We start from the raw sequence: 23935 nt of genomic DNA on the forward strand, positions 1-23935 counted from the left end.
TGAGGTGCTAAACAAATAACGGTTTAATGAAACCACCGACTCGCTGTATGATGACCTGCTGCTCCTCTTCTCTTTTCTTCATCAGTGTTGAAGAACGTTGGATCGGCGGCGATGACGCTGCGCTTTTACTGCGCCGCTGTCTGCAGCTCCACAAACCCGTCCAAACCATCAGGTGAGCATAGACTCCAGACAGACCCTGAACTCACCGCAGGACGTTCAGGAAGGAAGTCATGAATGTGATTGACTTTGTTTTTTAGGATTGATGACACCACACTACAGCTGGTTCTGATGGACAACATGGAAAGGTACTGACCCAGGAGAAACCCGTTCACACATATTCGCTTTATGCCCCTTTCACACACATAACAATTTTACAGATTATTAGGGGAACTTTAGGAAACTGAATATTATTTCCTAAATGTTATGACACTGTTGTGCTTTAATAAGAGTCAAATTTGGCTATGAATAAGTATTATGGTTGTTATGGCAATTATTAATAAAACTAGCAGTTTAGATCCAGTGTACCAAGTTGGTGCATCAGGCTTGGTAGAGAAAATAGCCAATAAAGTTCAGTCTCAGTTATTATTTATAAACACCTGCCTGGTAATAGATGAAGGCATAAGTTCAATACATGCTGCACATGTGTATGGAATAAATACAGGTTACTTTTCTCAAACACACAAGAGTTTATTAACAAAATGAGATCAGTTTCACTGTTAAAACATTTTATTCAATAAACCTGCAAGCTACTAGTACTAGTTCAACTGGCAGATTATCTTACTTATAACAAAACATTTTTCCCACGTCATAATTGAAAAAACTATTACTTTTATGATCAATATTAAGGACGTATTTACTTACAACAAGCTCATATGTTTTGCTAAAAAGTCACTTCTAACTTATTTCAAGAAAAAGTTGACCAAAGACTTGGTAAGATTTTATATTTCCAGTCATCACTGGACATTCACTAAAATTTTAACACAATGTATCTCAGTTTATATCACATAAACACCAACATCGATTTATTTTTTCTATCGCCATGCTGATTGATTCTTCTGATCAAGTTTTATTTCTCATGAAAACGTTGAGAGGTTAAGTTGTCTCTTTTTTCCACCAGTGATGTTGCATTTCCAGCTCAGTCAGCGATTAAAAATATAAGGTAAGTGACACATGAGGAAAATGCAAATTATTCCTGCAAATAATGTCCAACCAAGATAACAACCATCATATTTCACACTTACATATTTAACACCATCTCATTTTTCATGTAATTAAAATCAGTTAAAGCTACAATATTCACCCTGTTGTTGGGGAGGTAAGCACTGTAAAACAAACTAACATTAACGGTCAACGCAGACCGTTAATGTCCGTTAATTTTACCTTATAAAATTCTGGCAACCACAGCTGCTGGTATTTTACTGTAAATTGGACACGTTTTTTTTTTACGGTATAGTTTTGACCCCTAACATTTTGATTCAAGCATCTTTTCTGAACTTTTTCCCCCGTAGAGCATTAAAATCTTTATCTTCTCTTTAGTTTTTAACCTAAAGATATATTTGTTCTCTTTTTTAGTGTCTCCAACAGCAGCGTGGAAGGAGCTAAATTACTCTGCTCTTTTCTACCCTCGCTGCCAAATCTCACGTCTCTCAGGTGACCATTTTCACCATTTTCTTGAACATCATTAATTTTAATTTTCCTGCGTGACGATCATTTCCTGTTTTCCTCTGCAGTGTTGGAATCAAAGACAGCGCCGTGGCTGAGGAGCTCTTACACGTCATCCTGAGCTCTACGCCCATTCAGAGTTTAAAGTGAGCAACAAAACACAAGTTCAATTTTTTATTAAACATTTTCTCATTGCACCCGATTGCGTAAAGAAAAAAATACAGCTTCTTTTTAGTTTTTTATGTTTCCTGCAATAAAAAAGAAAAGAAAACAGGCCCGTGCAGAGACCACTGAAAGGGCAGGTGCTCAAAAAAAAAAAAAAGGGCACATCTAACCGCATTCTAGGAAAGACTATTAACAAAACCACACAGCTTTCAGAGCTTAATAAAAATGATAAATTACAAAATTGTGAGACATACAATATAAGCTAAGGAAAAACTCTATATGGAGCATAACACTATGCATATGTTAGATATTTTATTAGTAATTTCTTTCTGCAGGTCTATTTTGTTATAGGAAAGTATTGCAATATTCAAACCCGCAATTTAGCAAAATATGTAAATCAGAGCTGATGGTTTAGCTCCGATTTACATATTTTGTCTTTACAGAGTTACACTATTAAAAATATAAACAAGGGCACAATACAACCTTTTAGTGTACTGTAATTTATAAAAAAAAAAAGACTTGTTGCTCTGCATTTTCATCCATAGTGTTTATTTCTGACTGTTGTCCCTCTCCTTGCCTGTCTTCCTGTGTTGTTGACTGCATTTTTGTCTCCTCCTCTGATCTATCACTTTCCTTCTGTCCATCTGGGAGCAAGAAACAAACTAATCATTATTCTACACCTAAATTTAGTACATCTTAGCATAAGAAAAACACAACAGATGCCCTGTAATATTAAATATATTGTTCACTACCAAAAGTTACATGTTGATAATGTTAAGAACATTTTTTTTTTTGTTCGTACCTGCAGTACTCGTTCTGACCCAGTCGGTCAACAATCCACTACCTTTTGCTGCATCTATCAATTCTTTTCTTTTTTGTTTCTGCCGTCTTTCTTTACGTGGCATCTTTGAACTGAAAAAAGCAAAACATAATGAATTATGATAAGAACACTGTATTAACCGCACTACCAATTATTTACCTTTGTGTTTAAACCAATATGGTTTTCAGTCCTTAGCACAACATAATATTAATTTCAGAGAAAAGGAGGCCTCTGCTGTGGAGCTCAATATGTTTCACAATTATTCTATTAAAAATATAATAATAACCTCAATTAAATAAAATACAATTGTGATGAATACATTTTGAATTGAAACAATTTTTAAACAAAAGTTTTGCTTAAAAAAATTTTTTTTAAATTAAAATCAGAGATTTATGTCTCAAAGTGAGAAAAATTATTTGTGAACAAACTTATTTGCTCATGTCATAAATCTTTTCTTGCTATTGTAAGTTTTTGTTTGTGATTCAAAGTTTTGCTTGCTTCTCACATGACGTCGTGGGCAGGGCCGAAAATTGCAACAAAAGAATTCTGATGTGTGCAAATAAAAGTTTGTTTTGCAAAGAACTTTTTAAGTTAACAAGACAAAATTTAGTTATTTAATTAAAAAAATTAAAATAAAACTTTTTGTTTAAAAAAAATAAATCATTATAATTCAAGCAGTTTTGTAAATTCTATTCCCCTTCAAGATACATTAACCTAATGCCAGAATAAATGCAATTAATATACATTATGCAGCAAAGGAAATTAGATAATCGGACATATATTCATTATAGAGAGATGATCGGTTTTGGATCGTTGATGTGGCCCCATCAGCAATAACGAAGAATGACCGCTATCATTAGCGATACAGGGAAGAAGCTTTTTAGTTATCTTGCTTTGCTACCAAACTCGTTAGCTAACAGCTAGCTAATAGGACAACAACAACAGCCTAATGTCTGTATGATAAAATACTGAATCGATAGATAAGAACAGTTTTTCCTTACTTTTCCTTCCTTCCTCCTCCACGTTGAGCTCCGCAGTAAGCTACTGCGCAGTCTCACTGACTGAGCGGGAGGCAGCTGCGTCATGCGTCACGGACAAAAGGTCAAAGGTAACAAGGTGACCCGAAGGGCTTATTATGTTGTTTTTCTTTAAATAAAAACAACAACAACAAAAAATAATAATTTTAGTACATATCAGAAGAGGGCTTGGGAAATTAACTTTAAAAAAAAAAAAAAAAAAAAAAAAATTGGACCAAAAGGGCACTTTAGGGCAAGGAGCAAAAAGGGCAGGTGCTCAAGGACCCCCAGCCCCCCCCTCTGCACGTGCCTGAAAGAAAATGTAGATAAATGCAAATGTGGAAAACCAGCAACACATGACATATTTTCATCATGTCACATTATTTAAAAAAAGAGAAAATAAATGAAGCAACACAGTGGAAATGAATGTAAACCGCATGATTAAGACATCTTTAAAAAACATAGTTTTCTTGTTTCTCGTTGTTTTATTAGCCTCACATCTCTTCTTTTCATTGTTGTTTTAGTTTATTGATATTGCACTTTGTGGACTTTTATTTGCATAAATGTCTCAACCTTCCTCTACGAACGTGGACAGTTTGCTTCCATCTGTCCAACAGACATCGTTCTGTAAATCTTTTGGGTTGCTCTTTGAAGCAGTTGAGACTCAAATGGAAGAATAAATGCACAAATTTTTTTCATTTTGCATAAGATGTCCCGTTTAACACATTAAACTCTAAAACTTTCCCTTTAATTCTCACCGTAACTTTTTTTTTAACCTCATTTTCTGTCTCCTCTAGCTTGTCTGGCGTCTTCATAAGTGACGCAGCGGCTCAGACTTTGACCAGACTGTTGCCACGCCTTCGATCGTTCAAGTAAGCTCATCGGTTAATATGAAGAGTTCAAAATAGTCTGTTCTTCTATGCAGTTTATTGTTATATTAATGGTCTGTCACGCAGCAACGTTTTTGTTTTCCTTCTCCTCTGCAGATCATCGCATTGCGTTTGGTCAGCAGCTGGACGGCTGCTGCTTATCGAAACGTTGAAGGAGAGCGCCGCTTTGGAAGAACTTTGGTAAAACCTCAGTTGATCAAATGTTCTCGACTCCATTCAAAAGTCAAATGTTTGTATTTATCAGTGTTTTTGATTCATTGTTTCTTAGTCTGGATGCAGCGATGCAGATGAATGAAGACTGCAGCAGAGGTTTGGCACAAACACTGAGGAACATGAGATCTTTACAGATTCTCAAGTGAGTCAAATCTCTATACATACATCTATAACATAAAATGCACCAAATCACAGAATAGATTAGTTTTCCTGACCAGCAACATTTATGTGACTCTGCAATAAATACTTTTAAATCTTCTTTGATCTCTCAGTTATAAAATTGATCACATCCTGCAAAGTTTGGTCTTGTTCACAAATCTTTCAGCAGCTCCAGACATTTTTGTTGGATCTTTTTCCTCTAAGCACTTAGCCAAATGTCATCTGTCACACTCAGCATATGAAATGTGTCCCATGTTACAAAAAAATGCTAGATCTGTGCATCGAATATAAAGTGGCACAATAAAACTAAATTACAGTCATCAAAATATGTGTGCATTATTCTAATCACATTTATTAGAAAGTTATATTTTAAGGGTCAGACATTGAGGCTGATGCTAAAACTCACTGTGAATGATGAGAAAAGTGTACTGGTGAAGAGTTGGGAAAGTAGGGATAATAATAATTGAAATTATGATATTACTAATCAATGTTTTGCTGAAATTATGTAGGCCTAATATAGCACATAAAAACAGGTAAAAATATGCAATAATTTAGTTTCAGCTGTTTGATTTTATATTAGAAGACAAACAAACTGCACAAAAACTAACAGCTGAACGTTTGGGTCACCTGCCTGAAACTGTAATTTGAAGGGCTGTGATGATGAAAAGTAATTTCAGGCCTGAAATAAATAAATGTGTGTCTGTTTGTAAAAGGCTGGATGAAATCGTAAAAAGTTCAGGACAACCAGAAGCCGACGTTGTTCTGGACCTGCTGGCCGGGATGGAAGAACTCAACCTGATTCAGGAGATACAGTGAGTTTGTTTCCCTCACAGAAACTCGTTTTGATTAATCAAGTGTTTCTGCCTTCCAGGGAAAAAAGCTGAATTCATCTTTATTTTCAGGTTGAGTGGCTGGAGGATGGGTGATGGGGGGATACAGAAGCTAACGGGAATCCTTCCTGGTTGGAAAGATCTGAGGACGATCAGGTAATGAAACTACCGTCCATCTTCTACACACACTCATCCATGCAGCATTGCTACTCTCTCAACAATAAGCACCAGTTTAAGCTAACACTGGGAGAGCTTGTAAAGTTCATTCATTAAAAGAAACAGGGCTATTCACTCAGATTCTGACTCTGGATGTCAGTTTCAGATAAAGATCTCAAATTTTCTCATATTTACGTCCTGACAAAAAGTCGAGTGTGCAAAATCTTCTTAAAGGGGGTCGAGAGTTTTCCAGGCCTGTAGTAACTATCTTACCTTCAGTTGTTTTTAAAATGCTGCATATTTCAAAAACAACTTAAAAGAAATTTGACTTTGTATCTGTCACTTTGAAATTGGCCTCTGTCTCTTTAAGAACCTCCTACACTGCAAAAACAAAAATCTTACGAAGTATTTTTGGTCGACTTTCTTGTGCAAATATTGTAGTAAACTTGAAATTAGATATGACTAATATTCCTTAATATAAGATATAAAAGCATTATTTATAAGTGAAATAATCTAGTGGAACTAGAACTTTTTCATCAATATTATGAAATAATATTGATTTCATAATATTGCTCTTGTTTTTTGTTGATAAGTTGTTTTTAAGTTAGTTTTGTCTGTATTCACTAGAAACTAGAATAAATTACTTGGTAAGATTTTCTGTTTTGCAGTGTTCTCTTTATAATGATATTATAACATGATATAAATCCCAAAAAAGTAAATTTTGCATAATATCAACCTTTAAACCAGCCGATTCTGACGTTCATTTTGAAACCATTGAAAAAAAATATATAATCCACTCTACATTATTTTAATCTAACAACTAAACAATATAGCACATAAACAGATGGAGAGGGACCAGTTACAATAACTGAAGAAAATGTAAACCTGTGGGTGATTTTCCACTCGCCTATTCACGGTTCAATATTCACAGATTGTTTTTGTGGAGCAAAACTCCAAATTATTCAAGGAAAAATCGCATATTTTCATTTTGAGGATGAAGTCGTCAGTTCTGGTTTGCCTTTTTCCAGATGTCAGCTGGTGCTTAAACCAAAAAGTGCATTTTGTCTCACTTGCTCTGTAAATGTTGAAACCAGATAAACTGATTTAGTGTTTTTACTCGTTTTTTCTCCTCCAGTCTCTCCAAGAATCTTGTGAGCGATCCGTCAGGAGAGAAGCTGCTGGAGGCTTTGAGTGGCTGCAGGCACCTGGAGGAGCTGCAGTAAGAAAATAATCTCAGAATCTCTATAATATCCGCTTCTTATTTAGAAATGATTTCTCTATCACTTAACGAAGTCATTTTCTGGATTACTTAGTTAACTTCTACATGAGTGAAACTAATGATTATCTTATCGATTAATCTCCTAATCAGTTTTTAAAAAATGTCACATTTGGCTGATTTTTATTAAGTCTTTTTTAAACAATATTAGACATACATTAAGCAATGCAAATAAATAATATTTAAATGTGAAAATAAACATGTTTTTGCAGATTCATCCTTTGCTACAAATGATCAAGAGTTCACAAAAAGAACAGCATTTTATTGCATTTTAGGCAAAAACCCCCCAAAACTAACTTCTAACATTAACATGTGAAAATCTCAGCCTTTCTGCTTGACTTAACATCAGTGTAGGACTGATATGTTGATTATTTTTTGTATCAACTGATTGATAATTGGGTAACAAAAGATGATAATAATTTTTTTACACAGAATTTGAACCAGGTGAAGGTAAAACTGATAAAAACGACCACTGGAGTTCTGGGTTACACATATTTACGGACAAGAGAGTTTGTCTAAATCTTGAGGGCAAAATGTGAATAATTTTTGTACAGTTTTGACTTAATTACCGCTCTGACTGTTGTTTTTTTGATCAATCCAGATAGTGATTAATCGATTACTAAATTAGTTGATTTGAACAATCAGTTGGTCGTGATTAATCTGATTAATAACATAAAGTGAGGGTGAAACCATCTGCTTGTCTTTCTGTTCCAGTCTGTCCAGTAACCATATTGGTGACCTGACTGCTGCCAGGATGGCTCTTGTTCTCCCATCAATGTCGCGCCTCTCTGTATTAGAGTAAGATTTGTTTTGCTACCTATTAACATAAATTCATTCCTTCCAATCCTATCAGTTTAATCTGGTTCTGATTTAGTATTTCAGAAAACCGTGTTGGAAAGGAGGGCTTGTTCAGTCTGTCCAGAGCCATAATGAGCCTGAAGAACCTCAGGAAGATCCAGTAAGTCCTGATAGTTTAGGAGTCTGATTTCGGCTGCGTTGAAGGAGGCATTGACTGTTTCTTTCTGTTTTTTGTTTTTTTAATGCAGCCTGACCTCTGTGGGGAATTCAGAGCTGAGCGCTGTCGCTGCCAGTTTGAGCCACTGTCCCTTCATAGAGGATGTGGGGTAAAAGAAGAAACTATTTAACACATTGAACTAATAGGAAACTGTTTAACTCAGTAGAAACATTTACAGTAAAAATGTTTGGATTTGATCTGAATTTCTTCACTGGGATCCAAAGATGTAACCTGTAGTGAAACTGATTCATTCTTCTTTACGTTACAAAGCTGACTTATCTGTGTGGCTAACAATAACTTTACACACAGATTATTTTATGCTTTTTTCAGTTTTGGGTGGAATAACTGTGAAGACGCTGTGGCGCTGGAGCTGGCCAACGTTCTGCCTGTTTGCCACGATCTGACTCGCATTGAGTGAGTTTAATTTAATACATACTGTAGTTGTGCAACACCCCTCCCCTTCTCTCTCTACTCTCTTATTCTCTACTTCCTCTTCTGAGAGGGGAGATGTGCTACCAGCTCTCCGTCTAACAGGTGAATTGAGTTTCCTATTTCTGCTGGGATTTACCCTGTCCAAACAAGTGTTTAGATGTCACTTGTGTGACTAATTTTAAAGATAACTTTATTTATTGTTACTTTTAAACTAAAATCTCCAGCATGGGCAAGTGGGATGTTCTCAGGTTTTCTTGACAAATATGACTTTGAAAACAGTAGAGACACGTGTCACATTATGTCTAAAATAAAATTAAATGTGCAATATGCAATATTTTTTGTCTAGTGTCTAGTGCAAGTATCTTAGTACACTTGAAATGAGACAAAACTAACTTGCAACTAAGTTTCCAGCAAGATATAGAAGCTTGTTTTAGGTCGGTAATTGCTTAACATTGATAAATAAAAGTTCTAGTTTCTCTGGAAAATTATTTCACTTAAAACAAGACATTTTCCCATGTTATAAGTGAAATAATCTTCCAGTGGAACAAGTAGTTGTTAAAATCAATGTTAAGAAATTATTGATCTAAAACAAGCTTCGATATTTTCATGAAAAGTTACTTGCAAGTAAGTTTTTCTGATTTCCAGAAAAACGTGGAAAAACGTAGAAATGCTGAATCTGATATAATCTGAATCGGTCCAGATATTGAAAAAAAAAAAAAAGATTAAGTATTGGTGACAATGTACCTTATCCATGAGGGCAGATCTATTCAGTCTAATTCTGTTCTTTATTTTACATTATATTTATAATTCCTAATTTCACTTTCTGAACCTTTTGAAAGTTTGCTGCAGTTCATTTTTACATGTTTGACCAAGATAGTCAACCTATTACAGTTTCTTTATTATTTATTTGACATTGGCTGTTATATTCCTAATTGCTCTGACTGAACAAATTAAAGTTGTTTTCATATGTTTGACCAAGGATGTGAAGCTACTGGTGTATTTAAGAGAGCTGTACTGGAGCAGAGTTATCAAATAAATTTGTAATTTAATACATTTTTGTTTGTGTTAAAAAAAAAAAGAAGAAACGTTTTAATTCAATGAAGATGTTTTTCTGTATCGGATTGGTTCCAGCCGATACTAAACCTCAAATATCAGAAGTAAAAAATGTGAATCGCTGCATCTCTAATTTCAAGTTAGAAACTGGACCTAAAATACTTGGTAGGATTTTATGTTTTTTCAGTGTTTAGTGTTTATTTGTGTTCAGTAAAAACTGTTCATGTGTTTTGACGACTTTAATGTTTCTATTCCTGTTCCCTTCAGCCTGGAGTGTAACAGTGTGAGCGCTGCCGGCGTGGAGGCTCTGGTCAGAGCACTAAGGTGCTGCCCTGCTCTGCAGGTCATCAGGTAAATGTTCCCAGGACAAATCTTTACTTCTTTACCTCACCTGGAAGCATTTCATCTTAATGTGAGAATGTCTGCACATTCATTTCAACGCATTTTCTTTCCTTCAGGTTGTGGAGGAATAAAGTCTCCTGGAGTGAAGCTCTGAGGTTCAGCCAGATGGAGAGGAGGCTCAACTTTTCCTCCACCTAATGGTTTTACCATACAAATATATTTATTTGCAATATCATGTTTTGCAGATGTTCTATTCGAAAACGTACATCGTTTAAAAGGAGACATTTGCGTTTTTCAGCTTAGTTTCACAAGAGAAAATTGCAGGTGGGTCCAAACTAAACTAAAATGACATCAAATCCAAATTTTATGTAAATATACTTTAGGAAATCACATAGATGACATGAAGTGTCTTCCGATCTCAGTAAGGGTTCAGTAAAACTCTAATGAGCTCATTATTTTTGTTCCTTGTCACAAAGTTTCTGCTGTGAAACTAAAGGCCACCTTTTATGTGCTGTATTTCTGCAGACTCTGATTTAATGAGTCACTTTGCACAAACACAGAGGCCACATATGTGAAAAAAACACAATAAGTCAAGAATCTGCAGTAAACAGGAGGTTGTTCCTCTAGTCATCATTAAGGGTTGTGGTCTCTGTCAGAATACGTATTTATTTTTGCTCTTTGATGGAAAGAAAAGTGCAGCTTTATTTTTTTTAATTGTTTATTTATGTTTGAAGCAGTTTTAATCTTATTCTATTTTCTGTTTAAAGACTTGTTGATAAAAAGACACCAGACTCGGTTCTGGAATAAATGCACCTTATTGTGAAAACCAAGAGTGCTTTTTACGATTTCTATTCAGGTTGACATTTAAGTTCTCACAAACTTTCCTCTGTGCTTGAAATTCTCAGTGAAAACACTGTTAGTCATTCTCCTGTTTGTTTAATTTACAAATTGTGTGCTGGTTTAATTTTGTTTGATGCCATTTTTTTCATCTTAAAGACTAAAGATGATATCTTGCTGAAGCTCAACATTTTCTTAAATGTCTTCCTTGTACTTTACTTTTATTTGCTTTTTGTTGTTTACAGGAGTACTGATACACTACCTGTAGAAAATGACTCTTTCCTTGCCACCATCTTCAGTTTAACTAAAGATCCTTGATAGAAATAAAGTTGTTTTTTTTACTGTGTGTTTCTTGTAAAAAGTTGAGCCTTTTTATTTTTGTAAATATGACAGAAAAGAACCGCTGAAGCTGAAGAAAAACATCTTCAAGAGCACATGGCTCCCTCTTGTGGTTATTAAAGGTGCTACAGCTCTCTTATTTATTTCATTTCCTCACAATGTTGCGATCGGTCGCAACAATAATGTATTTTGCTTTCAGTTCACGCGGCAGTTTGAATACTGAAAATCTTCCTGCTAAAATTAAAGGTTTAAATAAGGCCTTAACTTGTACGTTTATGAGAAATCTGAAGTTTAACATTTTTGTTTAGGATCCAAACGCACGAAAAATGCCGGAAGCAAATAAAGTCAAACAATATTTCTGTTCTTAAACATAAACATGACAGAAACTTTGTGCTAGAAGGAAAGTAAAGAGAAATCTAAACTGTTTGGGACATTTTGAGACGTTTTCACGGGGTAATACCGCCATCTGCCGACAGTATTGGTAGTGAAGGCTTTTTTTCGTATTAGTCCATCCATCCATCCATTTTCTGTTCACCCTTGTCCCTAATGGGGTCGGGAGGGTTGCTGGTGCCCATCTCCAGCTACGTTCCAGGCGGGAGGCGGGGTACACCCTGGACAGGTCGCCAGTCTGTCGCAGGGCAACACAGAGACATACAGGACAAACAACCATTCACACACAACACACACCCCTAGGGAGAATTTAGATAGACCAATTAACCTAACAGTCATGTTTTTGGACTGTGGGAGGAAGCCGGAGTACCCGGAGAGAACCCACGCATGCACAGGGAGAACATGCAAACTCCATGCAGAAAGACCCCGGCCGGGAATCGAACCCAGGACCTTCTTGCTGCAAGGCAACAGTGCTACCAACTGCGCCACTGTGCAGCCATTGCTATATACTTGTCCACCTAAAAATATTACACAAGCAAACATGAATACTTCGTAAAAAAAAAAAAAACAAATCAACTTTCCAGCCATTTTTTTGCACCAAACAATCGCATAGACATAAACGAGGTTTTCATTCTTGTCTCAATTAGTCAAAGCCTTGAAAATAGTGTTTTTTTTTCAAAAAAAACAAAGATTTCATATTGTGTTTTAAAAAATGTCTTTTCAGTGTCAAAATTTATGATTTCAAATAATTGCTGTTCAGACACCTTTCAGAAAAGCCTGAAATTGTCCTTTCATCAGACATTAGTATTAAAGTGCTTATAGAAAGTTTTCACCCCTTATATGTTTTACACTTTTATTACTTTTACAAATCAAGCATGATCAACAAAATATGGCTTTTTGACTAAAAGAAAAGAACAAAGTGAAAATTGATTAGATCTTATAGAATCAGGTGCTACAATCACTGGAGACTCCATTCCTGTCATTGGCAGACGCCTAGTACCACATGATGCAGGCTCCGCCCCCATGCGGAAGTAGAGCAAACCTCCAATGAACAATGACTGACAAATGTGTCAGACGCATTTTGCACATACAAAACGGGTGAGTAATGACTTAAATGATGCAAGTTTGCAAAAATCTACCTTCAAGAAAAGGCTTAAAAATAAGCATTAGCATAAAAAGGTGCTTAAATATAAATACTGCAGTTACTGCAGCACATGTTTTCAGCTACCTTTGTTATTTACACACAGAAATCAAGCATGACTACCTTCAATTATTGATCTTTGATTTGACTATCAATAAGTGTTGTTATTACAAAAAATTAGATGTTTGCTACCATGCAGACAAACAAATGGTAGCTTGGACTTTAAGTCAGCAGCATTCCTTGATTTATTTCTTGCGTTATTCCAGACTCCTTTGGGTTTTGGAAATAAATTGGATTTTGTCCTCTAAATACTCTGTGTTGTCCATCTGTCCAGACTGACAACGTTGGACCATGATTTGCTATTATTTTCCTCAAAATCTCTATAACTGTAGCACGTTAGGAATGATGAATCCAGCGATACTGATGGAGGTTCGGTTCCTCCAGAAAAGGGGGTGCACTTCTGGACAAATGTCAGTTGACTGGACCTCTGTTGATTTGGGTTTGTCACTTTAAAGGGGGTGAATAATTATGCTATAATGTATGTTCTATATTTCTGTTTAATTGCCAATCTTTTGTAGAAAGATTTTTTCCCCTTAATATGAAAGTGTTTTTTAGTAATTTTTCTAATCAAAAAAGCAAAATTTTGTTGATCACAATTGATTTATAAAAACAATATAAAGGATCCAAAAGGATGAATCCGTTTTAGAGGAACTATTTGTATGTGTTACAGCACATACAAAAAAGCAATACTAAACTTGCGTTGGGGTGCAAATGACATAATATTTTATTGCCTCCAGCGTATTTCCTGACTCTGACCTTTTATTTTGAAAGAGAAACAACTCTGTATCCGGTTAGACCTTATTGCCGCGAACTTGAACATTCTCCGTCCGTCGCTGCTGCCAGAAACAGTCAGCCGCGCTCCGAGGATGATTTCCGCTCACACACTGTTGCGCCTCCCCGGATGATCCACCGCAGGTCAAAATGTCAAGTCCAGTTTTCACCCTTCTATAGACAAGAAGAAGAAGAAGAAGAAGAAGAAGAAGAAGAAGAAGAAGAAGAAGAAGAAGTGACTTAGATTTTGATGTTTGTTTTTCTTCCTTATTGGGAGAAATAGTCATAAAAAAGCGGTGAAGTGGAAAACGCCTGAGAAGTTGCTCATCATTCTCTGAGGTGAGCCTGTTTTTGCTTCTCTACGTTGATCTGAGAGCGGGTTGGTTTTAACGCACATGATGTGTGCGCAAAATGACCTGCAGCTAAAGGTGCATTCAGACTGCGGGTTAGAGAGGTGACAGGCGGAAGGATGTGGGGGCAGCTGCGAGATTCTGGTGGAAATCTTGCATGTAGAAACAGGAAAAACGCGTTTCTGAGCAACGTTTATAACCTAATGTGAGTTTAGGTCATCAGTTATCTTTGGATGATTATTGTTTATATCTGAACTCAGCTTGACGTCTGTGCCTCCAAATGCAGCAGGCAGGACATGTAATTAGACCTGATGAGTGTGTGCAGAGGTCAATGTGCTGGAAGCGGGCAACAACCTGCCCTCTCTCTGGTTTCCCTTCTGTGTGAATGTCAGGACGTGTGACTGGGATGAGAGTCTCTTCCCTGGAGGGATGCAATACAGCTTCATGTTTTCAGAAGACTCTAAACTTGGAGAGAATCTCCACATTTTCAGATTTTCCAGCTTCTTTTGACAGCAATGTGATGCACGGAGTCAGATTTGGTTCAGATTCCTCAGTCAAAGCACAAGAAGGAACCAGCAGGTGTGAATAACCACAAACCACTAAAGCCTTGAACAACGAGTGAGTGAGTGAGTAGAGCGAGTGAAGACCCTGTCATTTTCATCTTCATCATCACAACCTCCAGTGTGACATCACAGGAGTGAGGCAGAGGACCGCTGGTTGTGACACATTAGTATCTTAGCAACAGACCGCATCCTTTCAGCACGCCGCCGTGAGAACAAAACCGCCTTCATGGACACAGAGGGAGCTGTTTGTTCAAAAAGCTGCGGCAGAATTCAGTCACTTTTATTTCTGATGAGAGGAACTTTTTTAAGATGCCAGAAAAGCGTTTTTCCGTCTTAACATTAAACGTCTTTGTTTTGGTGGTTGGCACTGAATGGTTGTGTGTGTTTATGTGGTCGTTCCTCTTTAGGATCTTTCCATGACCTTTAGGCCTCATGGGGTCAAAAGCCCGGCCTACTGCAGTGGACCAGCATCTTTTAGTTGAAGGTGTGAATTGACGTCAGGGATACTCAGAAATATTTTTACACAGATGAACTGAGTCATCATACGTGTGCTTGAGTTTTATTTTTCATTATGTTGGTATGTTTCAATCAAAATCAAATAAACTCATTCTAATGTCATCCAGGTTGCCCTCCTGTGACCTCAGATCATGGCCTACACACTGGGCGTGGCACCAGACGGTCGGACCCGCTCCGTCGGACCGCAGCACTGCGTCACTCGAGTCGAGCTCTCTGTCACTGCGTCCAGCCTGCTGGATCGGGATGTAGCCTCCAAATCAGACCCGTTTTGCGTTCTCTTCCACGAAGTGGATGGAAACTGGGTGGAGGTACGTCACCAGGGAGGGGCTGACGGATCAAAGGTTTTACTTTGCAAGGAATTTGTACAAAATGTATAGACAATTTTCAGATCAGGTCAAAAAAAGTTGAAAAGATCTGAATCAATTTTACTAAACCATTTGACTCTGAAAATAAACAGTCAGGTTGTATTTGTTGACCTATAGGTTGTGATCCAAACACACGAGGTTTTGGCCATCTGGCATCAGTCATGGCATGCTGAGCCCAGGGAAATGTTGCCAGATTCCTGAGCTGTATTACGATAGAAAACAAGGGAGGAAGATGTGCTTAAAGGTGTAATTAGATTAGTAATATCAATATGTTTTTACTCAACTCTTTCCCCTTTGATTCTGCAATTGACCTTAATTATAATAAAATAGTAAATTGGCTAGAGATTTCTGAATTACTACTCAGATTCCTGCATAATTTTACATATGATGTTCTTGTTAAAGATTAACTGAACCCCAAACTTTTTTTTATAAAGATAAAACATATGAAAAGGTTCTGTCTTTATGTTGCTGTTCAAATTGTGAAAATTTCTTTTAAATTTGTGTAATTCTGTAATATTTTCCCTAAAACCATCTCAGTTCTGCCCTCTTTGGGTTGAACAGTGGCTACTGCAGTTAAATTTACCCTTTGGTTACAATCTTACAGCTTGGTTAATGTCTACGTGTCACGCAGCCTCGGTCCAGATTTAAAACCGTTTCACTCCGACACACGCCCCCTGCTGGTCAGTCAGGAGTTGGAATAATGAGCTGATTGGTGCTTCACATGTTGTCACCATATAAACCTCCAATAACATAGAAGAAAAGTTGCTAATTTGGTCCAGTGTCCCCCTCTGCTTAGTCCTACACTTGGCCACGCCCCTTTGCATATATTGGCTCCGCCCACTCGCGGGGTTTTTAACGAATTGTCTGTGGGCGGGGCTATGCTTTCACAGTAGGGTTTAGTTACACTGAAACACTTGACTTAAGCACACTGACCCTGATGGTTTTAGCAGAGATGTTAAAATTTCCAAGCGTAGAAACAGGTTAAGGTGAAGGTTTTTGGTGTTTGATGGATTAAACACCAGACAGATGCAATCAATGTGACTTATGTATAAAAAACTTTATTTATATTAAACGGCATAAAATCAGACAACGTTCCATGACGTGCTCCATTTGCAGCTGTGAGTTTCTGCAGTTCACGGTTGGAAAAGTCAACTAAACCAACCAGCTTCTCCTGGCAAAAGCCAGTAACAAACAGTGAAACCACAGAGTTTCAATATTAGTAAAAAGTGACTCGTCTCTCTGCCATGGGAGTGAATGTAGGTCAGCGAACCACATAGAGCTGCAGTCACTCATGCAGCTTATAGCTGACTGCAGACACTTCAGCAACATGGTCCTTCTTTATCACCTGCTCTTGCTTATAAATCCAGCCTGAATGGGAAAGTATTAGTTCTGCTCTCTGAGGTCAGAAATACCAGCTGGGATTTGAGAAAAGTTTCACAAATGCAGCTTGAAACAAAACGGTTCTTATAAATCAAGATGCTGAAGGGAGAATCTGTTTGCAGAGATGCTGTGATCCATTCTCCTCCTCAGGCTCTCATAGATGCTGTTATTTCTATTAATAACCTGTTAGCTGATGGTTTTTTGTTTCTTTCCTCACTTTTTTCTGTAGTCAATACATCCTGAGCTGAAGAAGCATCAATTGATGCATTAAATTATTTTTTTTATTGTTTATTTAAGATTTATAGACATTGAAGCATACAGTGAGTCAACACTCAATATATGGCAAAGTTATGATTATTGCAGTAATGGTTACACAGTTTGTGAGGATAGTGAGGTAAAAAACTACAATAACATCAATAAAATTATAAATACTGAGATGAAAACAATAAATTTTAACATTTATTTATTATCTGTGGTTTATGTTCTTGATGCAGCCAACAATTATTTTATTAATCCATTATTCTATCAATTAATTTGACAATTAGTCATGTAATTTTATTTTAAAAAATGGCACATTCTGCCAATTTTTCAGTTAAATACTTAAGCTTATGTCATACAATATGAAAAAAACTATTTAAAAATGCATATAAACAAAGCAATTCTATTTTCTAAACAAAGAAAATAAACCTTTTAAATTGAAAATCTATAAATAAAGCTCAAAAAAAGAAAATAAATAATATTGGCTAAAATGCAATAACGTAGCATTGCTTTAGCGAACGCTTGGTCATTTGTAGCAAAGGATGCATCTGCAGCAAAAACAATACCACATATTTAAATAATCTCTTTCTGCTTCATTTAACATCAATACAGCAGGCTATTGTTTCATTTAACTAATTAATAATTGGATAGGAATAGGTGCTTAATTTAATTTTCTTTACTGAATTTTAACCAGGTGAAGCTAAAACTGCCACTTGAAGAGTCTGTGTAGAACATATTTACAGATAAAAATGGTTTTTAACTTAAATGCAAAATGTAAATATTTTGGTGGAGTTTTGGCTTAATTGCTGCTCTGATCGTGTTGAGTTTAACCAGCAAATGTTTTAAAGTCTGCAAACTTTAGCTAGTGATTAATTGATTAATAAAGTAGCTGGAGATTTATTCAATAATCGATTAATCGCGATTTAACCTGATTAATCATTTCAGCTGTACTTGATGCTGCGATGCCTGACTGTGCGCCAGTCAGCAGATCGACATGGAGATTTTAGCTGTTCAAGCTAGAAATGTCTTCTGTTTTTCTTTTTATATTGTTAAAAACCCAAATGTGAATACCACATTGCACCAGTTTATGTACGGGGTGTGTGTGTGTGTGTGTGTGTGTGTGTGTGTGTGTGTGTGTGTGTGGGCGTGTGGGCTGCAACTTCAAGGCACCTCTGCAGCAAACAGCTGGTCAACAAGGCAATCAGATTTTTGGGAAGGCATGCGTGTGTGTGTGTGTGTGTGTGTGTGTGTAGGCGTGTGCCTCGGGTTGCAGCGCGCTGTCGGTCAGCGGGGCATGTGGCTCCAAAGCGAAATTGCCAATGGTTACCAAGGCAACGCCGAGGGAAACAAAAAGCTTAGCGCTCCTGTAGTGAGGGCGCGATGGAGGAGGCGAAGCTGGGCCCGCGCCTTTTCTCGGGTTTTATCCGCAGCTTGCCGTTTCTCTCACACTCGCAGCTTTCTCACCTTCTCCTGCTGCCTCCTGTTCGCTTTGTTTTCCTCCCATCGCCTTCCCAAATCCCGTCACCTCTCCGTGTCTCATTCTGTCTTCGTTTTGCGTCTATATCCGTCTGTGTTAGGAGATAGAGGCATGAGAAGCAGCTGGGTAAACCGAGGGGGGAAAAGTGTGACAAGAGAGGGAGGGAAAACCGGGCGACAAGGCGGGTAAGGGGGAAGGAGACAGCGGAGGTGAAAGACGGAGAGGTGACGACATGAATTAAGATGAAGGTGACAGTAAGTGAGCGAACTGAGCTTGATGGTAACTTGGAGGAAATATTCATCTAAGTTATGCAAATGACAAAACACCCAGTTAGCAGTCTGCTCGAGCAATTTCCTAAATCCTGTGATCTTTTTTCTGCTCTCCAAACTCCAAATCCTAATGCTAATCTCCACACGTGTTATGAGCACAGATATAAGCTTGTAACACTGCAAGTGAGAACTCGCATGCAGTGGGATGTTCTGTCACTGAGGTTTAAATCACACATTCACCAGACTGCAAAGTGCAACCTTATGGAGCCTGGAGTCTTTATTTGGTGGTTCTGTTAACATTAACTTTTATAAACCTTTCTGCCCCACGATGCAGATTGAAGTAAGTTTCTTTTTCCTTCTTCTTCCACCACCGTGTTGGAAATAAATCAGTCTGAGTCAGAATGATGCTACTCCACATCACAGCCGGTGACTGAAACCAAATTGGGTTTGTCCACCAGAGAGTACAAGATGTCCCACTCAGCGCAAGTAGGTCACAGTTCAGGGATCTACATCAAAATCTTCTGACTGAAATGAAACGGAAACAAAAAGAGATTTTGGTGACACTTTATTTGTTCCATATTCATGATGCATTTGAGTAAATATTAGCACCTTTCAGCTCCTCTGCATCACTGGTTCTGGTGTCTCCGATCTTTAACTTGAAAATAAGTCATACAGCTCGGAAGAGACCATTTAAAATGATCAGCTTCTCTGATTTTACTTTTTATAGCTGTATATTTTTGAGTGCTGTGGACCCTGTTCTTTCATTCTTAATGACGATTGTTACGGCTGCAGTGGGTCTCTGCCCTTTTTCCTTGGGTTCTGGAGGCAGGCCTTCTGCAGGTGTTATGTTTTTCCCTGATTGGTGCTCTGCTACTTTAAAAGCTGCCATGCTGCAACAGACAGGAGGCTTTTCCCCTCTCCCTCCTCAGAACCCCATTTGGTTTGGTTTGTGTCTTATGGTTGAGTTTTGTTAGGTTTGTCTTGCATTTGTTTATTTCTGGTTGGTTTTGGCATAATTTAATAAATTCAATTTTTATTTAATCAGAAAATCCTTGTGTGGTCTCCTTTAATGTTACCCCACCAAACAAGCCTGGTGGACGTAACACAATGTGTCTCTGAGATTTTAAGCAAAAATTAAATATTTATTTGCATAAATGAGAAATGACTTTGCATTAAAATTAAAGGGAAGGACAAACTCTGGTTTGTACTTATTTATTAAACTTTTCCATAAGAGTATTTGTAGAGTTTACATGTTCTCCATGTATGGGTTTTTCCCTGCTCTTAATTCCCCCTTTTTAGATTGCATTTGTTTTACAAACACAAAGTGATCTATGTTGCAGTATCTATGTATACATAGATCTACAGTATGTATACAGTAACCAACATTTACTGTACTGTATTACTCTCTTTCTGCACCATGACCACGATGCTCCCACCTCTCTCCCCTCAGGTTTTAATTCTTACTGAACCTGAAAGTACATTTAATTCACCAGATACTTTTTCAACAAGCAGAATGACACAGGAAATGCAAAAGCTTATGGTAGCCGCCTTTCCAATCATAATATCCCACACAACGATAATTGCATATATATTGTTCAACTCTATTTTTGGAATCTATTTTTAAGAGAATAAAATAAAATATTGGGACTCCTTTATAATTATTTGTGACTGAGGAACAACACAATTGTAAAATTTTACAAAGAGGCACCAGAGAGTTGAGTTTATATCAAAATGATTAAAAATGGAAACGGATCTGAAATAAATGTTTGTTTCAATACACATAATAGTAATAAATTAGAAAGAAAACTAAAAAATATTCAGCTGTGCAATAAAAAGACAGATATAAACTGCTTAAATGCATGACCTCATTAAGTAAAATGTAAAGAAATTATGTAGATTTTAATAAAATGCTGTCATTTGAGGGAATTCACAAAGAATCACTCTTCTGCATTTAAATGTATTTCCTGAAAATATGAATTTGCTCCACAGATTGTCTTTGATTTGATGTTTTGAATGAAGAACACACATCCAGTCAAGTGGTTTGTTGGCTGTTGAAATTTGAATAATTAGCATAATTTTAGCTAGATGAAGTATTAAAAGTCGTTTCTAACGAGGATAGTGACTCTTAAGCAATGAGAGTTAAACTTTCCAGCCTGCAATGCTTGTTTTAGTTCTGGCATCTGCAGATTGATTATGTTGATCAAACAGTAAATACATTATTTGATGCCATAAACATCATGTGAGTTGACTACATTTTAACTCATTTTATTTTCTTAGTTATGCCTTTAGGTGTCCAAAGTGCGGTCTAGGGGCCATATCTGGCCCCTGGGATGATTCTGTCTGGCCCACAAATGGAGACTTTTTAAAATTTAATTAGAGGAAAAATATTACAAATTAAAATTTTCTATAATGGAAAATATTCAGTTCAACACAAGGTATTTGTCTTTAACAACCAACATTTAGCTTTCTTTAAAATTTCAAATGTTCATGTTTAGCTTTTTGTTGCCCAGAATAAAGTAATCACACTCATCCCTCCTCTGTTGTCTCCGTGTAGCTCGTAATGTAGCAACAACGTATTTGTTTTGTTGTTATTGCTCCAGAACAGAATTCCTGCGTCTGCATGTGTTTATGTGTTTTCCAGTCTTTCGTTGTCTCATATCATAGTAAACGTGGGCAGATGAAAGATGAGGTTGACATGAGGACAAAATGCTGCGAGGTTCTGATTCAGCTCCGTAGCCTGGTGAGCCGGGTTCAAATCTGCCGTGACTCAAATCTAAGATGCTCACTGGAGCCGCCGGGCGTCCAGGAAGTCCTGGTAATTTACCTCCTTAAGCTGTGAAGCGCAGCCGTTCTCCTCCGCTCTTCATCACCTCTGCTCCTCTTGGGCTTCCGTAGTTCAGAGTGATGTCAGCACGCTCAGGGCGGCCATCTTGTTTGACAATTTATGTCAACTCCACGACATAATATAAAGGTCAGGCTAAGATTTTCTTTAATATAAAAATAATCATGATTTTACAAGAATACGGACGCAGTAATAGGAAAACGCTTTAAGTTGACCAGAATAAAATTGTGATATTTTAAGAATGAAGTAGAAATTTAATGAGAACAACATGAAAAATAACAAAAACATTGTTATTCAAGATTTTTTCTCATTAAAACAACTTTATTCTTGTAAATTTCTGTTAATATTGTGACTTTATTCTCTTAGTTAAACAAATATTCTCATAGCCTGGCCCTACTGCTCCACCATCCAACTCTCAGAAGGGATATTTGAAATTAAAACCATTTTTTGAAAATATTTACTGTCATTTCCGATTTATTTTTTAGAAAAGAAAACAAATTAATATTGCTTAAAATCAGATCTGGTATAAAATGTAATATGAGATCGAAGATTTCTTTTCTAAGGTGATTGTTGATGTTTTCCATGTTGTCATTCTAAAAAACACACTTTTTTATTGATTTTCTCACACTGATAAGAAACTGATAATCGAAGTATTGATCAGCACCACTGCTTTTCCTGTTTTATACGTTAAATTTTTTTTGCTTAACAAATAAAAACCTTCAATCTGTTGCATTTTTGTACTCGAGGTGAGATTTGAATAACTTTAGAATCTGATTAAAACTTGATGATACAAAACGAAACCCTGAGAGAAAACAGTTTATTTTTAACACAATCTTCATAAGCATCAGTTGTAACTAAAGAGACATTAATGAAGTAAGACATGTGACGATGTAAAGCGTTTTGCTGCAGCAGGGCTGCATCTGTGTGTCATTACGCACAGATGTAATTCATTCACAAGATGCTGGTGCTTCACAGTTGTCATCTCTGCTGCATCAGTGCATCAAACTGCTGCTTCTGCTTGCTGTAGTTCAGAAGTGGCGACAGGCTAAACATGCACTGACCTCCTCTGGATAAACAGGCTGTGAGTCAGAAGCTGGTTAGTGGAGTCACAGCAAGAACACGACTCCTGTTGTCCTTTTAGAGACTCCCACACCCGCTAGGATGTCTGCGTCCGTCTGGGCAGGTTTTATTGCTATAATTAGACAAAAGTGACTCCACCAAGCTAACAGTTTTTAATTGACAGTTAACATCAGAAGATAAGGTTCAAATGGCAGTTTGTTATCTACTATATAAATAAAGGTAAAGTCTAAATCCAAAGCTAGCTCTTTAATTTAGTCCTGTGAATCTGCACAAAACAGTCTGTTTAATATAGGAGGAATATTTATTGATGACCTTGACTTAAACTCATTACATCATCAAATGTTCTCCCTTTTTGGCTGAAACAGTTAATTGGATTAATCATGAGGAATAGATTTTTAAAATAGTCAATTAATCTAGTAATCGAGTAATAGTTACTCTATACCTAGAGTAACTACTGTATATATATAGTACAAATAATATATATATATATTTTATTTTTATATAGAAAGTCTAAATAGGTCACTGGTTAAAAGAAGAACAGATCAGTAACTAAGCCAAAACTGTAAAAAAAAAAACAAAAAAACATTTAGCTTTAAAGATAAAACCAATCTTTAAAGCTAAATGTAAAAATGTTCTACAGAAATCCTCAAGTGGCAGTTTTAACTTCACCTGGTTGAAAATAAAATCTCATATTAAGCACCTTTTGGTGTCCGGTTATTAATCAGTTAATCCAAAAAATAATCAACAGATCACTGGAAAATTTCCAGACACCAAAAATCATTAACTTATTGCCAAAAAAAAAACAGCTGGGTGTTTTTCTTTAAGTGCTTGGACTTTTTTTTTGGAAGCAGTTGAGACCGAAATGGAAGCATAAAAATATGAATTTTTCATAACAGACCCTTTTTAAGAGAAAAAAAGCCAAATCAAAGATCAGCCCATGTTAAAAGGTGAATTATTTGCTCTCTACTGTTTGCTTACACTTAAACTCACAGAAACATTTTTGTTCTCATCCTTAAAGCAACAGAGTTTGAACAAAAGATGAAATAACTTGTTTTATTCCTTTGCTTCTGCTCTTCCAGCTGGGACGGACCGAGACAGCAGTGAACAACCTGAACCCGGTGTTTGGGGTGAAGTTCCAGGTGGACTATCACTTCGAAGAGATCCAGAAGCTTCGCTTCGCCATGTTCGATGAAGACAAGTGTGCCACACAGCTTTATGAACACGACTTCCTGGGAGAGTTCATCTGCACACTGGGAGTGGTACAGCAT

The 23935-nt window shown here is 36.8% G+C and overlaps 2 protein-coding genes and 1 long non-coding RNA gene across 6 annotated transcripts in view; 2 read left to right on the forward strand and 1 right to left on the reverse strand.

The window, feature by feature from the left end:
- Positions 1-11227, forward strand: part of nlrc5 (NLR family, CARD domain containing 5) — a 37188-nt gene extending 25961 nt beyond the window's left edge. For all 3 annotated transcript variants that reach the window (XM_028043037.1, XM_028043045.1, XM_028043051.1), the window contains 17 exons: positions 86-172; positions 258-305; positions 1118-1159; positions 1573-1650; positions 1731-1808; positions 4461-4535; positions 4650-4733; positions 4822-4908; positions 5639-5737; positions 5828-5911; positions 7047-7130; positions 7902-7985; positions 8062-8145; positions 8234-8311; positions 8533-8616; positions 9955-10038; positions 10146-11227. In XM_028043037.1, coding sequence (XP_027898838.1) covers positions 86-172; positions 258-305; positions 1118-1159; positions 1573-1650; positions 1731-1808; positions 4461-4535; positions 4650-4733; positions 4822-4908; positions 5639-5737; positions 5828-5911; positions 7047-7130; positions 7902-7985; positions 8062-8145; positions 8234-8311; positions 8533-8616; positions 9955-10038; positions 10146-10227 — 1342 coding nt within the window. In that variant the 3' untranslated portion in view covers positions 10228-11227. The remainder of the gene's footprint in view (positions 1-85; positions 173-257; positions 306-1117; positions 1160-1572; positions 1651-1730; positions 1809-4460; positions 4536-4649; positions 4734-4821; positions 4909-5638; positions 5738-5827; positions 5912-7046; positions 7131-7901; positions 7986-8061; positions 8146-8233; positions 8312-8532; positions 8617-9954; positions 10039-10145) is intronic.
- LOC114160475 (uncharacterized) lies at positions 2127-3966 on the reverse strand. The gene is made up of 3 exons (XR_003598771.1): positions 3649-3966; positions 2630-2739; positions 2127-2471 (listed from the first exon to the last, which is right to left on the reverse strand). It is a non-coding gene; the product is annotated as an uncharacterized LOC114160475 (long non-coding RNA).
- Positions 11228-12669: 1442 nt separating the features above from the next.
- cpne2 (copine II) overlaps positions 12670-23935 on the forward strand; it is a 42712-nt gene continuing 31446 nt past the window's right edge. Inside the window, exons 1-3 of one of the 2 annotated variants that reach the window (XM_028035509.1) lie at positions 12670-12693; positions 15104-15304; positions 23747-23926. In XM_028035509.1, coding sequence (XP_027891310.1) covers positions 15128-15304; positions 23747-23926 — 357 coding nt within the window. In that variant the 5' untranslated portion in view covers positions 12670-12693; positions 15104-15127. Of the gene's footprint in view, positions 12694-13617; positions 13907-15103; positions 15305-23746; positions 23927-23935 lie in introns of those variants that run through there. The other variant, XM_028035500.1, reaches the window with a different exon arrangement.

This window comes from Xiphophorus couchianus, chromosome 2, assembly GCF_001444195.1.
Source record: "Xiphophorus couchianus chromosome 2, X_couchianus-1.0, whole genome shotgun sequence".
In the NCBI taxonomy this organism is placed as follows: domain Eukaryota; kingdom Metazoa; phylum Chordata; class Actinopteri; order Cyprinodontiformes; family Poeciliidae; genus Xiphophorus; species Xiphophorus couchianus.